Below are 16891 nucleotides of genomic sequence, written 5' to 3' on the forward strand. Positions count from 1 at the left end.
TCAATCAGGGAATTTCAGGGATTAGGAAAATTCCACACATCATACAGGAAAAAGAGAAATCTATCATGGCAATATGGGTTCATGTTCATTGTGTTATCTTTATAGTAGGGGTTGTTGCTAGATGTGAGCTGTGTTGTTCTGTGAAGGAAACTTTCCTCCATGCCCTGATACTATAGTACCATATAGAGATAAAATTGTAGGAGAATGAATGTAAGAGAAAACTGGATGGAAAAATAAAAAGGGATATCTCAGCATTTGGATGGATTTGGAGTCAAAAAACAGATACAGTCTGTAAAGGAAATTACGATGGGTTCAGGTTAAAGTCTCTTCTAATATGGAGAGCTTACAAGATTCAACTATAGTCTATAGTGGCTATCTCTCATAAGTGTTCTATGCACATTATCTCATTTAGGCACCCAGAAATACTGTTGAAGTGTTAATGTTTCCTATTCAGCAGAAGACAAAACAGACTCCCCAGGGTGCACTAATTTATCTGGAACTACACAGCTAGTGTGAAACTGAATGAGCTTTCAGATCCAGAACAGAAGCCAAATCCTGTGCTAGTTCCACCAAACTAAAAGAGTAAGAGTTGGAGTGAGCACATGATACAGGGAAGGTGGGTCATTTGCACATTCCAGCTAACTGATAGTCATTAGTTTGTAGATGCTGCCTTCCTCCGTGGTGGTGGCAGGACTCCATCCAATGTGTTATGCTATAGGACTTGTATCCCATTTGTTCAAGTCATTTCTCTCTTTGGAAATGACTACCAATTCCTCAAAAAAAAAAAAAAAAAAAAGGAGTCGGGCGGTTAGATACTTAATGCCTTATTCTATGAGTTCCACAGATTCTCTCTCTTCTGTGTCCACAGATCCTTACATTTTACCCAATGACATAGAGAATTACCACTGCCTCCCCTAGTGTCCTACTCTCAGTAACTTAGAATCCACTTGCAATCCTCCTAACACACCAGAAAAGCAGAAGCTGGAACTGTTAAAATCTCAGTTTTGAAACTACGAAAGTCCCAGGAAAATTTATCTCTACTGTGCTGGTGGCAGGGACAGTTTATCTTTGCTTCTTGAAAAATCAGCCCAGCACACGGTAGCTGTACTGCAAATGAATGTTAAACTGGAACTAGACTTCAGGATGCAAATCTCAGCTCTCCTATTTTAGCTATGCAACCTTGTTCAAGGTGCTTAACCTCTGTAAGCTTCATGTTTCTCATTTGTAAATAAGAGTAACGACTTCTGCCACTTCAGACTTATTGTGGAAAGCGTGTTATATAATTCAGGTAAAAACCATCATGCTGTGCTTGATGCATAGCAAACCATAAACAGTTATTGCTGTCCTGAATAATCAACTAAATGTTGCAATGTGTGCGTTCTCCTCTTCTATTTTTCAGAGGTTTCTGCTGTTTTTGAGGCTGGCACTTCTGTTATGTATATGTTTCAAGAACCCTACCCAGTGACCAAAAATATAAGCCTCTCATCCTCAGCGATTTACGCAGATGCGGCTCCATCCAAGGAAAATATTGCATTTAGCTTTGTGACAGCCCAGGCGCCCAGCCTCTTGCTCTACATCAATTCTTCTTCTCAGGATTACCTGGCTGTCCTGCTCTGCAAGAATGGTGAGTACTGATAGCATGAAGCCTGATGGAGTGTCACAGTGGGCAAGAGGGACAGTGCATGCCCCCCAGAATGCTGCATAATTTCAGCCTAAATTTGGTCCCACCTGGGCAGCTTAATTCTGGACCTTCAGCCACAGCCTTGATTGTACTTTACCTTTATGACTTGCATTTGGTATTCAGGGCCAATGTCAATTCATCGCTGAAGTCTCAAATGCATTGCCTTTAATTTGCCTCAACTGTGTAGCAGTAATTCTTTATTATTTATTCTGTGCTGGAATCCATTAAGTGTAAAGGAGAAAATCACAAGCATATCTGAATTTCAAAAGGACGCTTGTCACATATATCGTGTCATCTTTGCTGCAGTCTCCTTTACTGAAGGCTGTTAAGGAACTGGCCCAAATGCAGGCTGTATTAATAGGCGTCGATTGCCTAGGTCTTGGGGAGAAGTGGTACATGTGAGTCATACCCCCATGCAATGTGGGGCATGGCACTGAGAATCATCCCTTGAAGAGAATGTGCACTAAATGGAATATATGAAGATTAGACGGGGACAGGTGCTGGGACCCACTTCATGAAAGGGGTATTTGTTGAAGGTCACCAGTTCTGACGGCTGTTAGGGGAAGTCAGGTTTTCTTCCCTCACTGTGTGATTGTACCTCACAATGAGGAGGACTATTGGTCAAGGGCACCGTGAGATCAAAATCCTGGGGAATGGAACAACTGTTGGGACAGACAAAGAGAGCGAAGATGTGGACATCCCTGTAGTTAGGTCTCAAAGAACACGTTCCCATGATCGAGACTATGTCCTGCCTCCTCTTGTAATTTGCCAAGATAATGAGAGGAGTCTGGGTTTTAGCATGATCCCCCTGGGATAGACCGTGCTGGGGCAGAGAAGAAAGGAAGCTTGGAATGTGCAGTGTGCACTCTGCCATCTCCAGACCTTAGGACAGAGACTCCACAGAGACTCCAGCTATTTCTCTTGCTTTCTATTTTTTTGGTGGGGGTACGGGAGGGTGTTATTTTTCTTAGCTTCATCTTGCTCTCTGACTATGATACTGAAAATAAAGATGATGTGTGGGCCTAACGCAAGGATCAGACCTGGTGGACATGTGAGTTGAATCAGGCCTGAAATACATTAATAATAAGGTTCCCACAGACAATAGCAGGACTAATTCATTCTAAGAGCAAATGAAAGGGAAGGAAAAAAGAGAGAGGGTTCCTGGGGTGGTGACTGACCACTCCACCTACCTGATCTTGAGGAGCGTATAAGAAGAAAAGGAACCATTAGACCTCTTATTTATCAGCAGACCTTTGTATGAGTAGAACCATTATATTAACTTGTCATATCTTAAACTTTGGCCCCATAATGTCTCTTTGAGGTGGAGAAGTCTGGCTGAGGACGCTGAGACCTAGATTAACTGATTAACCTATGTGGGCCAGATAATTCATGACACCGTTGGGACCAGAAGCCAGATCTCCTGATAATCAGCCCCACCATCTTTACTCTAAGCTAGACCACCCTGCTGTGATGTAGCTGGACTATAGTAAGATAGTTACAGAGCTCTGAAATGCAAGTTTTTCCCCAGAGCATCTTATAGGTGTGATTCCATGGCACACTTGTACCAGCCAGGCTGTACCTATGGATACAGACAGTGAATAACAGGAATAACTATATTTGGTTACATATACATACTACTCCATCTACCCTATACACACACACACATACACACACACTCAACACACACACTCCCATATTCTGGGCATTGTTCTAATGAATGTGCACAGCCCTTAATTCTCACAATAATCCTATGTGGGTGGTGGAATTCATCTCATAGCTCCAGAAACTAAGGCATACAGACACGAAGTAACTTGCTTAAAACCTCACAGCAATTAAGTAAAAGAGTTAGAATTCAGTCCTCCCTCTCTGACTCTGGTAGCATATTTTGTGTTCTTAACCATAGCTCTAAATGAAGAGTGTTATTTATTTTTTGAAACACAAGGTGTTTTAAATAACTTGCATTTATTTAATTGGGAAGGCATTCTTGAATTCTGCCTTATCCCCTATGTCTTATACTCTAAAGCCTCACTTCCCTGAAAGTTCTACTTGACACCATAGGCATTTGCATTTTTAAAGCCCTAGCTAAGTGCAGGAAGCAAGGAGGTACTTGTGCCTTGTTTGTTTGCTTGTTGTTTTATGCTCAGGTCACAGGACCGGTGTGAAAATTTAGGCTTCACATCTCAGTCTAACTTACTGCCTCAGTCCAGACAGTGGCTGATCACATAGTGCTCTCCTCGCCTCACTCCGACTCAGAGAACCCCCTCCCCCATTGCTCTAGGAAATGCTTGTCACACTGGGCAGTGGTAGATGCCTTTCTGATTTGGAATCCTGGGCATTTCCTGACACTTATCCTACAGAGATGCAGGGGAGATATACACTCTCATTCATTCATTCCTTCACAGACTTCCCACTGCCCAGTATCAGAATCTATGGAGAGCAATGAAAAGAAACAGGATGCTGTGCTGTATAAACATGATAAGGAAAAAGAGATTCAAAAACTGTCTTACAGGGGCTCCTGTGTGGCTCAGTTGGTTGAGCAACTGCCTTCGGCTCAGGTTATGATCCTGGACTTCCAGGATCAAGTCCCACATCTGGCTCCCAGCATCTTGGGGAGTCTGTTTCTCCAAACTCTGACCTCCTCCTTTCTCATGCTCTCTCTCACTCATTCTCCCTCAAATAAATAAATAAAATCTTAAAAAAAAAAAAAACCTGTCCTACAGTTTTTGATGGGCAATCTAGATCTATGAAGGAATCGGGTTGTCCAGACTTCTCAGGCAATCTAACCAGAAGTTAGATTCTGTCTAAGTTTAAGGATGAATCTCTTAGGAATTCAGGGGTTATAACAATAGAGCAAATGCCTTGAGTGAGAGTGAATTCCTTGTCATCGGATGTCTTCAAACAGTAATTAAATGACAATTCCTTGGAGAAAGTATAAGAAGAATACTGGCAGTGGATGAGGGAAAAAATAACCTCTGAGTTTCTTTCCAAGTCTAAGATTTTGTGATTCTCTATTCCATTCCTGTATAGTCTTACATTTTTCTTTCTTTCTGTTAGGGCTGCATTTGCAGCCTTTAAAATGCTTCTATATTGAAGAAATGGTATTGGTACAGCTTGTTCCCAGTATGATCATGGTATTAGGCCACTGACCTAATTGCCAGTAAATAATGTGGGCACCTTGCTTCATGAAGAGCTAAGGATATTCCTAATATCTGTGTGTGTGTGTGTGTGTGTGTGTGTGTGTGTGTTCCTGATAGACTTCAGGGAGAAATACACCTCCAAAAATACTAATGGAATTTAAGAATACCTACAGCTTGGGGGGAAAAAAGTAGCAAACATGGTAAGGGGTTAACTAGGGAAAGTCCTTCTCTGGAAGGGTTTTCTAAGATTGATTCACACTTCTCTGAGATGAAGTTAAGAGTTTTCTGTTAGTACAGGTTTCTTAACCTTTCTTTGATTTAAGACACCTCTGGGAATTTGGTAGAAATTATGATGAGAGGATCACTCTTAAAAGGAGTCCTTTTTGTTCTCCCCAGGAGGAAGAAAATGCCCATGGCCATGTCATACAAAATGGTTCCAATTTCAGCACTGTGGGTTAAGAAGCCGGGGAGGGGGGTGGTGGAGACAGGTGAATGAACTGCGTAAATGCTGGACAAAATCCTTGGCTTGCAAATCTATTTAATACGGGTATACAGTCCAGAGAAGAGAAGAGCAGTGGGACTCAGAGTCATTCTTACAAGTGTCTCCCTGGTGGGGGTTTGGTTTAGCATGCTTGGAATTCCTCTTTGCACTTTACTGTTTTTCTTGAAATTTCTCCAACTAGAGACTTACTCGGGCTAAGTCGTTGCTGTCTTTTCAAATGTAAACATGTCCTTTTTCCTAAAAGAAGAAAAGAATTTCCATTTCTGGGATGGGAGATTAGAGAATGAGAAGGAGGCATTTGAGGTTAGAGAGTCTTCAGGAGAGTGAAGGTGCTCCCTTCGGCTGGAGCTTTGGACAGCAGGTAACTTCTCAGAGACACGGCAGTTGGAGAAGAAGGGGCATATGAAGGAGGAGAGGGTCCAGAGAAGACAATGAGGTTTTCTAAAGATACACTTAAATTTCATAAAATTTTATTGAGTGATGGCTCTGCCTTCCGCATGGTACCATGGAGTTCCCCTTCAAACTTGTCATTTAACAACTATTTGCAGAGCATCTACGATGTGGCAGTAATATTTCACGCATGGGAGAGACATATTCTCCTTTAAGGATCTGGTCTGAGAACAGAGACACAACAAAGAAGGACAACAACGTGTCATAGATATGGGTATAGTTTGTTCCAGGTAGACTGAAGCAAAGAAGGAAAGAGTGACAAATTCTCTCTGGGAGGGAGGGTCACAAAAGGCTTCATGAAGGTATTAAAACTTGAGTTGGGTCAAGAAAGATAAATCAGTGTTTTCCAGGCAGACATTAGATTTTTGTTTAATAAAATTAGAGGTTTCTTTTATTGTTCCTTATTTTCTCCATTTTATTTCCATTGCATGTGAAATACACATAGTTTTTCCCATTCCATTCCCCTTCCTACACTTTCATCATGTGTCCTTGGTTCCTCTATAGTAAAAATTTTAAAAAAGAAATCAAATTTAGAATATGTGCTAAGTCTAAGGCCATCAATCTACCGTGAAATCATGTGGATACAAAATCCAAACAGGGCCCCCAGGTCACCTTCCCATGGTGGCTCTTCAGCTGCCCTCCAGCATTGAATGGTTTGTCTGACTTTGCTTCAGCATTTCCTTTTTATCAAATCTTTTTTTTATTTTTTAATACATACATTCATAAGGATACACTGTCTGCATTTGTGATTGTACATACCTTGGATGGAATAATGATGAACCCAGACACTTTACATTTTGAAAGACTGACTCAAGGGAGACAAGGGTAAGGAGGAATCCAGAGAGGGACCGTCTTCAAAGTACAAATGTCAACAGCTGCTAAATGGGACTGGTTTGACCCTAGACTACTCTCTGTCTTTGCTGCTTTCTTGCAGAAGACTTTCAAAGTTTAGTGCTGCCGCTTACCATGCCCTCTCTGACACCAGCATATATGTGAGCTCCTTAGAGCAGCAGGGATCCTGATAAACAGGTTGAGAAAAGCACACCTCCGAAGACATCACCATGACCACTTCAGTCTCTGGGCTTGTGTCAGGCAATACTTTGCTGCTATTGAACTTAAAATTCCCCATTGTCTTTTGATATCTGCAGGATTGTTTTAGTTGGTGCATTTCCTCCATTTCTGGGCTTTCTAATAATGTCTTACTGGGAGGAAATACCAGGTCCTATTGCGCTTCTCTCCTCCATTTCAGAGTAATGTGGTTCTGACACAGCATGACCTTGAGAGAGTATCAAGAGTCCCTCTCTGTTACCCTTTCTTAGAGGAAAGAGAAAAATATGGGCAGACACGAAAGTCATCTCCAGTATCAGATAGTTAATCCTCTGTGCCAAGGCGTGAGCCTCTATGAATAATGAAGGTGTGGTGAATACAACCAAATCCGGGTTGGGGCATCAGGGTGACTCAGTCAGTTAAGCATCTCACTCTGGTTTTGGCTCGGATCATTATCTCACAGCTGTGACATCAAGCCCCTCATCAGTCTCTATGCTCAGCGTGAGTCTGCTCAGATTTTCTCACCCTCCCCTATTACCCCTCCCTTGACTCATGTACTCTCTCTCTCAAATTAATTAATTAATTAAAACACTGGATCCCAGTCATTGTTCTTGTTTTCCTTCTGTCTGTTTTCATGGACTTCTTTTTTTTTTTAATTTTTAAAGATTTTTATTTATTTATTTGACAGAGAGAGATCACAAGTAGGCAGAGAGGCAGGCAGAGAGAGAGGAAGGGAAGCAGGCTCCCTGCTGAGCAGAGAGCCCGATGTGGGGCTCGATCCCAGGACCCTGAGATCATGACCTGAGCTGAAGGCAGCGGCTTAACCCACTGAGCCACCCAGGCACCCTGTTTTCATGGATTTCTTATTTTGTGGTGTGCTTATAGGTCCTCGAAGATCAAGTCCTCCTAAAATCCATAGGTTGAAGTGACTCCTAGTATTTTTTAAAGATTTTTTAAAAATTTATTCATTTGAGAGAGGGAAAGAGAGAGAGAGAGCACAAGTAGGGGAAGAGGCAGAGGGAGAGTGAGAGAGGAAGAGGGAGAAGCAGACTACCTACTGAACCAGGAGCCCAAAGTGGGGCTCAATCCCAGGATCCTGAGATCATGATCTGAGCTAAAGTCAGATATTTAACCTATTGAGCCACCCAGGCACCCCTCTTAGTTATTAGAGTAAGAAGGAAGTTAAGGTTAATGTAGGTTATAAGGAGAAAACACTGATCGGCTAGGGTTAGTGTCCTTAAAAGTGGGGACACCAGACTTTTCTCTCTGTTTTTGTCTTACTTGGTCATTTAAGGACAGAGTAGAAGGTGGCCATGTAAAAAGCAAGAGAAGAATCCTCACCAGGCACTGCTCATCTCACCTACTGGCATCCAGAACTTTGGGAAAATTTCTGTTGGTTGGACTACCTAGTTTGAAGTATTTTGTTATAGCAGTTCAATCAGGCTAAGACAAAGACCAAATGAGATATTGCAAGAAATTGTTCTTCACAGACTGTAAAGAACAAAACACGTTGCATTTTCTCACTGATAATAAATAATAATAACATTAATTATTTTAATGCTTGGGTTGGCAGAGCATGAATGTGAAGGTCAGGATTCAGGATGACTGAGATTAAAATTTAATACAAAGAGGACATGAAAATCACCCATCGTCTAGAGACAGAGCATCTAATTGAGGGGACATTACCCTGAAGAAGGAGAAAGATGAGGCACAGGGTCTCCAACCTCCAGGTTGGCTGTTGTCATTAGGTACAGGCAGAAACTTTTGATAAACATAAGCATGAAAACAAAACAAAAAACCTTTAAGAGTGGATTTCTCAAATACACTCTGAACTAGACTGTTGAGGAACTTCTCTGATTTTTCTGAAATAAAGACAGACAAAGAGAGACATAAAATAACTGAAGAACAGGGTATATAAAGGATTAAATAAGCTCTGCTCATAGTAGGGCCAAGCCCAGTGACATATGACTGAGGAGATATAGTTAAATGCGTGGGAACCCCTACCTCAAGCCCCCGCCACTCTGACCGTGGAGCTGGCTGGGCAGTAAGTGCCAGCATCAAGGAAACCAAAATAGCAAGAGCAGAGCTACTGAGTCAGTGCTCTAAGTCCCCGAGTGAAGATCAATAATCAAAACTAGCATGAAATTAAGGGTAACAAAAATTACAAGGGACAGCTCAGTGGTTTAGTTGGCTAAGCATCCGACCCTTGGTTTCAGCTCAGGTCATGATCTCAGGGTTGTGAAAGCTTGCATCAGGCTCCTTGCTAGGCATGGAACCTGCTTTAGAGTCCCTCTTCTTCTCCCTCTGCCCCTCCCCCACTTCTCCCAACTCACTTGCTCTCTCTCTCTCTCTCTCTTAAATAAATTACAAAATACAATTAACTCTATGAACATTTATTTAATACACCTCCTGTATATGTCTGCCAGGGCTGCCATAGCAAATTATCACAGATCGGTGGCTTTATCACAGAAATTTATTTTCTCACAGTTCTGAAGACTAGAAGTCTGTTATCCGTGCACCAGCTGAGTTGGTGTCCAGTGAGAGCTCTCCCACCGAGTTGCAGATGTATATTCACGTGGCCTTTCCTTGGTATGCATGTGCCTGAGAGGGAAAGAGAGCGTGCTCTGGTTTCTCTTCTGAAATGGATACTCATCCTATTGAATCAGAGTCCCACTCTTATTTCACCATAATTACTTCCCTGGAATCTCTGTTTCCAAATTTAGCCACACTGGGATTAGGACTTCAACATATTAATTTGAAGGGTCACATATATTCAGTCCACAACACCTACTGTGTGCTCGATGCTGTCCTATGTGCTCATAGTAGAAGAGCATGTAGGTATATAGTTGGCTTCAGGGAGAATACTGAGGTTGGATTCCATACACAATTTTCATCTTCGTAAGGTCAGCATCTAGCAGAGTATTTAGCATGGAGCTGGCCTTGGTATTCCTGGATTGAATTATGCCTGGAAAGTGTGAGGACATCCCCCAGAGTCCATGAGAGGTCTTTCTAGAGCGCCAGTGGGGCTGTACTAGGGGAAAGAGGGCAGTTCTTTTCAGTTTATCACAACAGGCTTTCTAGCAAATGTGGGCATGAACATACATTATATTAACCAAGTATTAGTATCCTAAATGCTGGTCTTCCTCTGATTCCATTTTGTTACCTGTGATGTGCTTTTGAGAGGTAAGGTTGTTTGGGCAGTGAGGCTCTGTGGAACTGGCATTCTTTGATTTTATTTTCTGAGAGCCTTCAGGGTCTTTGAATTTTCTCAGTTTAAAAAACTCTTTAGAAATTTTCCAAGAATTGAGCAACTGTTTGTTTTGCTTTGCTTTTTTTTTTTTCTCTCTCTCTCTCTCTTTTTTTTTTTCCCCAGCAAGGCTGGTTGCTTACAACTGTCCTGTGAGAACCAAGAGAATTATTATCTGCTCTTATGCTTCATTGTTTGTAAAAAGAGAAAAGATGTGCACTTGGAGCCTTGGTTTCTTCATCTGTAAATTTGGGATAATTGCAATGGTTAAGGGCCGTGCAGCAGTGTTGTTGAGGATTAATAAGATCCTGTCTGTAAAGGGTTTGAAGAAACTAGATGAAAGATGTGGGATAAATACAAAGAAGAGTTATGAAAAAAAAAAAAAAAAAAACGGAACAAAACACTGGCTAGTGACTGAGCCACCTTGATTTTTTTTAAAGCCACAGTTGAAGAGAAGAGGGAACTGGGTGGTTAGCTTTTGGACTAGAACTCTAATTAGGGGTTTAAGGATTAAGAAAGCCGTTGCAGTCTGTGTGAAGAAAGATTTTCTAAGAGAAAAGACATGTTTTTATTCTCCTTAGAACGCTTGATCTGTAAATACTTGAACCTCAAGATGTGAAACTGTCAGCAGAAAGCCCAAGCTCGGGGTTTATTCAGTTCTCTGTGCAGTTAATTACCTTTTGTGCAGCAAGTAGGCCTTAGATTATCATTATTTCTCTTCATTCAAAGTTATTGAAGATGGTTTTCCACTTTAATAAGTCCCTTATCCTCTCAGAGTTTAGCAATGAGGGCCCTGGACGTCGAATCTACTGTTCTAAAGCTGCAGTGGAGACAGGGTGAGCAGGTGTTCAACTTTCCGAGTCCAGTCGGAATTTTTACCACCACCCTGACCTCCCAGCTCAAAACCAGTTGACAGCAGCTAATATTTGCCCCACGCTGAACAACACTTTTAGTTTTGTCTTAGTTCATCTCATTTCCTCACAATGGCTGTGAAGTTGCCACCAACATTCCCTGTTTTACAGGTGAAGAAACTCAGGCACAGGAAAGTTAAGTGACTTATCCAAGAAGACACAGCATTGAACCTGTGAGGCTAAAAAGCAAAGCCCACTGATCACTTTTTAGCTTATGAACTATTCTGCTCTGTTCTCGGACTTCTCATTGTTCTGTATGCTGCTCTCATGGAACCTGCTGCCTTCTCTCTGATGTTTGCTTCAGCTTTCACATGGGGTGTGTGCTGGGTTGGGAATGCCATGTTCACTCTCTGTAGTGCCTGGCTTCCAGAACTCTGTTTAAAAGATGGACCAGGAGAGCTTGGGTGACTCAGTGGGCTAAGCCTATGTCTTTGGCTCGGGTCAGGAACTTAGGGTCCTGGGATTGAGCTCTTTGCTCAGCAGGGAACCTGCTTCTTCCTCTCTCTCTGCCTGCCTCTCTGCCTACTTGTGATCTCTCTCCATGTCAAATTAAAAAATAAAATCTTTAAACAATAAAAATGAAAGATGGACCAGACAGAAAGGATGGGAAAGTATATAAGGAAGATTAAACCCCTATATTTAGAAACACTTTGCCAATGGAAGAGGTGCCAGATATCGCCTTCTATTTGGAAAATTGCACTTTGGCGCACAACGAAGCATACAGACTATCCAGTGGGAACAAACAAACAAACAAGGACAAACTAGTATTCCTTATTGATGCCAAATTCTGTGATGTAAGTTATAGGGTATAGCTAGAGCCCTGCTATGAGATTAGCCAGCCAAATTTGACAGTCACTGTTAATTGAAAGTTTGAAGTGAAATTGCACATGGGGGAGTGCTACTTTCTCAGAACAGGTGATTTTAATATAATTAATAAGGCTCAACAGAATTTTTCTGGTTTAGAAAAATCTTGAGTAATAAATGCATATTCTTAGCTAAACATGAGGAATAAAGACACAAATTTATTGTTGTTCTCTTCCTACATTCCCCCACAGTGACATAAAGGAATTTTTTAAAAAAAATTAAAAAAAAGTAAGAACTCCAAAAGACAAAGAGAACAAAACAGAGCTTAAAATGGGTATAAAGTATGAAGAGATTTTTAAAAAAGACTGAACATCAGATAGAGGAGGAAAGCTGACTGGGTCCAAGTCACTAGGAAGGCATGCTAATGAGAAGGTTTCATGAGATAGGCTCAGGCCGGGGCATTCTGTATACCATAGAGTCTCGGATGAGGCACGAAATCAGGAAAGGAAACATGAGAATGTTTTGCAGAGAACTGTTGACTCTAAATTGATTTTTTCTTGCCTGGGAAGGTAAGAAAATTCCTTTTCACCTCTGCCCCAGAATACTAGACATATTTAGTAACATATAGAAATTGAACCAGAGTTTCCAAAGCTGAGGGAAAGATCTAGATAGAAGACTAAAGAGAGAAATGACCTGGCATTCTGTACAGTGGGGTAGGAGATCCCTGGCCTCAATTCTCCCTTCTTCCAAGATCTCTTACTGTGAAGTTTTTCTTTCTTCATGCAGGAGATGAGTTTCCCACAGAAGGACTGAACAATTCCATGAAAAATATATTTGATAACTATAATTTTAGGGATACCCCCATTAAAAAGAATAGTGCCCCCATGTGGCCACCTAACAGTGAGCCCCTCCTGTTGGCAAACTCAGTCCCTGCACAGAGAATCTTCAATCCAATTTGTATTGCCTCAGTCACAAGTGTGAACAGATGACTAGGGCCATCAGATATTTCCATAAAACCTCCGAGGTGAAAGAGAAAGATAAAGTGGTTAAATAAATGGAGATTAGTGGAGAAAACAGGGATAACGCAAGAGGCAGAAGAAACTAAAACTACAGTTATTTCAGTCAGGTAGGAGACTATATAAATCCATAAAACAAGAACGTGATGGTTTAAAATGAAACTCGAAAACGATAAAAAATAACTCCTGGAAATGCAGTAGGGGAAATTGTTAGAAATCTTGAAAGTGGGAAGATAATATTTGAGAAATTTCCCAGGGGTTGAACAAAAATACCAAAATGTGGCAATATGAAGACAAAAGAGAAAATTGGAGGGCAAAACATGATGTTCACTCTCTAACTAGATGTATAAAAATGGTGAAGACATGGGAAGAGAACATTAGCAAAGATGTACTGGAAAATACAGAGTAAAAGAAATTATATGTAAAACTTTGCTTCCCTACCCAGCACAGTGGACAGAAGAAGTCACACATCAAGGCAAACACAGAACCCTAATTTTGGTAAAGACAGGATCAGGATTCAAACTAGTGGAGAATTTCTCAATGGAAACACTGGAAATTTGAAGATAATGGACAAGCATCCTTGCAGTCCTAAGGGAAAATGGTTTCAAACTGGAATGCTATGCTTCGTGAAATTATTAGTCAAATGTGAGGAAGGAATGCAAGCAGTTTTATGCATTAAAGGGTGGAGGTAGCTTGGGTGATTGTTTATGACTGTGTAAACACCTTTGTAAAGATGCTACTTAATAAGCATGCATTAGTATAAAATAGTATAAAATATCACCCCCAAATTTAGTACCTTTAAACGACAAAAATGTGGTTAAACTGTATAAAGACATTTCTGTGAGAGAGACTGGCTTAGCTGGATGTTTCTGGCTTATGGTGTCTCATGAGGTCTTACCCCTTGGCTTGCGCTGCCATAGTCTGAAGGGACTGCAGTAGTCTGAGTGCAGATGACGTGCTTCCTGGCTCCATCCTGTAGCTGTTGGAGCCTTTAGTCATTAGTTCTTTGACTTTTCCAAAGGGCTGCACAAACAACATGTCAGCCAGCTTCTCCAAGAGAAGATGGTGGAGGATGGCAGGAGTAAGAAAGACAGAGACAGAAACAGAGAGGGAGAGAGAAGTACCCAGAAGGGAGTGTACTTAAGACAGACAGAGGAGTCTTTTCAGAACGTAAACTCATCAGTGACACCTGGTACAATGAGATGTGGCAGGAGAGTACACAAGGTTATGACTACTGGAGGCAGGGATCCATGGGGTCCTGTTCGAGACTGCCTGCTACAATGTACTTCACCTGAAAAGGAAACATATACAAAAGTATGATATGAGATCCAGGAAGCAGATCACCCGCCACAGAATAGGCAAAATAATTTCAGGATGGCAGGTATACGGAAATCCCAGTGAGCAACTGGTCAGGCTAGTGGTTCTCAACTGGGCATGATTTTGTCTCCCAGGGGAGAGTTGGTAATATCAGAAGACATTCTTAGCTGCCCAGATGAGAAGCACTACTCTTGTGTAGTGGATAGAAGTTAGCAATGCTGCCAAACAACGTAAAGACCCAGGACAACCTCCCTTCTCACCACCCTAACCACCCACAAAGAATTACCTGGCTTGGAAGGTCAATATCTTTAAGGCTGAGAAAACCTGGTCTTGAATAAAGCATACTGACAGAGGACTTTTGGAGAGTGGCTCTTAGAGAAAACATACAAGTGATAGATACCAGCAGAAGATGATATTTACATCAGACACAACAATATGGCCTTTAAAAACCAACCTAACCAAAATTGAAGATTGCCTATATTGGAGGCATGGGGGGGATGTGACTGAGTCCAAGAAAAGTAATTCTTCGTCTGCCATTGTGGTAAGGCAAAATAAAATATTTAAGATTAATAAATCAAGAAAGAGCAATATATTTAATTAAATAAAATTGAAAGAAAATAACAATAAAACTAATAGAACCAAAAGTCACTGCATGGCGGGAAGAGGGACCAGAGTAGGAAGGTGTGGGACAAGAGTTGCTTTCTCTTGTTAAGTCTTGTTTTACTATTTGAAATTTTTTGACTATGCTCTTTGACTATTAAACAGTATTATTTTCATAAACAATAGTTAAATGCATGAATAAATCCATTGTTTGAACATAAAGAAAGAGGTGTATGGTTTTGTTAATAGAAAACTAGTTCTCCCTACCAGTAAATGAATATAAATACATATAAATACAAGTACATATAAATAATACAGGATATTGGTTGAAGGCAGATTAGAGGATTATCTCTAATGAGTTGTATACATACCCCATTTCCCTGTTTTTAATTAGTGAAGTAAGTCTTATAATTAATGGACAGAAGAATAAATGAGTGAAATAATTTTACTGGAAATATTCAGTATAAAAAATTGTTCTATTTACATAATCGTTAAGCACACTTTATTGAAATGGTGCATGGCAAGACCACTAAGAAGCCCCCTCACTACCACATCTCTCACAGGCCTTAACTTCCATGGGTTTGCTAGAACATGTTATGCTATTAGCTACTTCCTCAGCCACCTGTGTAGATAACTTACTCTCAGCTTGCCCCCTGTACACTGGCTTCCTTGGGGGCAGTTCCGGCTTTTTTGGAGCAAAGATATACATTCACTGAGATATCATCCATTCTCCGGACTTCAGATAGTGATTATACAGATAGCTGTGGCTTCAGGAAGATTGTCTCAACTGCTTGAGGGGGTAACTTTAATTGACTGTCACATAGACTCCTCAAGCTCCATGTGTCCCAGATTAACCTCAAACCTCTCAGCACACAGATGTATATATATGCACATTCATGCACACACATGCAATACACCCATACACATGCACACACATGTGTATGCATGTAGATACAAATGTGCATGCCCACACGTACACACATACACACATACACATGCTTATAGCTACATCTTCCCATGCTCGAGTCTTTCCTTTCTCAAAGGAGTGCTCTATGCTCAACCAGTCAGAGATATGCATCACCCATATCTTCTTCTTCCTTACCCCTCCAGAGTCCATCAGTCACCAAGTTTTATTCAACCCTCTTGCATCTCATTGTATCTACTTCCTCAGTCTCTTACATCTATCACTTTTGTACACTCCCACTCTGGTAATCTTTGCTCTGGCCACCCTAACCTCAGAATCAGATTACAGCCAACAGTGTCCAAAAATTTCTCCCAGCCTCCAGGCCTATGCCCTTTTAATTCATTCTCTATTCTGACCAGGGTGATCTTTTCAAAATTCAAATATATTCATGTCACTCATTTCTGATAGCTCCCACTGCCCTTGGGCTAATTTCCAAACTCGGCTCAACCCTAGGTTCTCACTTTCCTGTGAACTTCCAATTCTTATTATTCTCATACCCCACTGTACCGTCTCCCCATATTGAATTATGTTCCAAGGTTGAATGCATCATGCTGTTTCACCTCTGGGTCTTTGCACATTTTGTTACCTTTGCTTGAATCATTCTTTTCTTTCCCACCTTTATCTCTTCTTTGTTGGCAAATTCTTATTTCTTCCAGTCTAACTTTAATGTCACTTCTGGGAAGCATTCTGGTTCCCTCCCAAAGACTGTTTTAAATGCCCTTCTACTGGGTTTCTGCAGCAGCCTGTTACCAAAATTGTCACTGTCTCTGCCTCTGTTAACTTGTTGGATCCACCACTATAACACTAATTCAAGGACACAGGACTGGTCTAGCACCATTCAGGGGCCCAGTGGCTACACCTACATTGCCACTATGGACAACATTTTCTAGTGAAATTGCTTGAAAGATTTTAATAAAAACAGGGCACTTTTTTTCAAGCAAAAGAGCCTTTTAAAAGCATATTCTAATGGTTCATCTTCAAAAGAGTTCACTGTCATATCTTTATGGTGCACTAAAGTGCAGCTAAGAATCGAGGAGAATAAATTAAATCAGATAACAACTTTACTTAAAAGCATGAAGCTAAAATGAGAGAAAAAACCTGAAGAAACAGCAAATCATAAAAATGGATTACTCTTATCCTCTTATTTCTAATTTTGATAGGTATTTTTCCTCTCAACGTACACAAAGGTCTGAGGAAAGGTATCTTAAAAGAGAG

The 16891-nt window shown here is 41.0% G+C and overlaps 1 protein-coding gene across 1 annotated transcript in view; it reads left to right on the forward strand.

Annotated features, from left to right (window-relative positions):
- CNTNAP5 (contactin associated protein family member 5) overlaps nt 1–16891 on the forward strand; it is an 831640-nt gene that overhangs the window by 717284 nt on the left and 97465 nt on the right. The window contains exon 19 of the mRNA XM_059394484.1: nt 1400–1624. Coding sequence (XP_059250467.1) covers nt 1400–1624 — 225 coding nt within the window. The remainder of the gene's footprint in view (nt 1–1399; nt 1625–16891) is intronic.

Source organism: Mustela nigripes, chromosome 3 (assembly GCF_022355385.1).
Source record: "Mustela nigripes isolate SB6536 chromosome 3, MUSNIG.SB6536, whole genome shotgun sequence".
Taxonomy (NCBI): Eukaryota; Metazoa; Chordata; class Mammalia; order Carnivora; family Mustelidae; genus Mustela; species Mustela nigripes.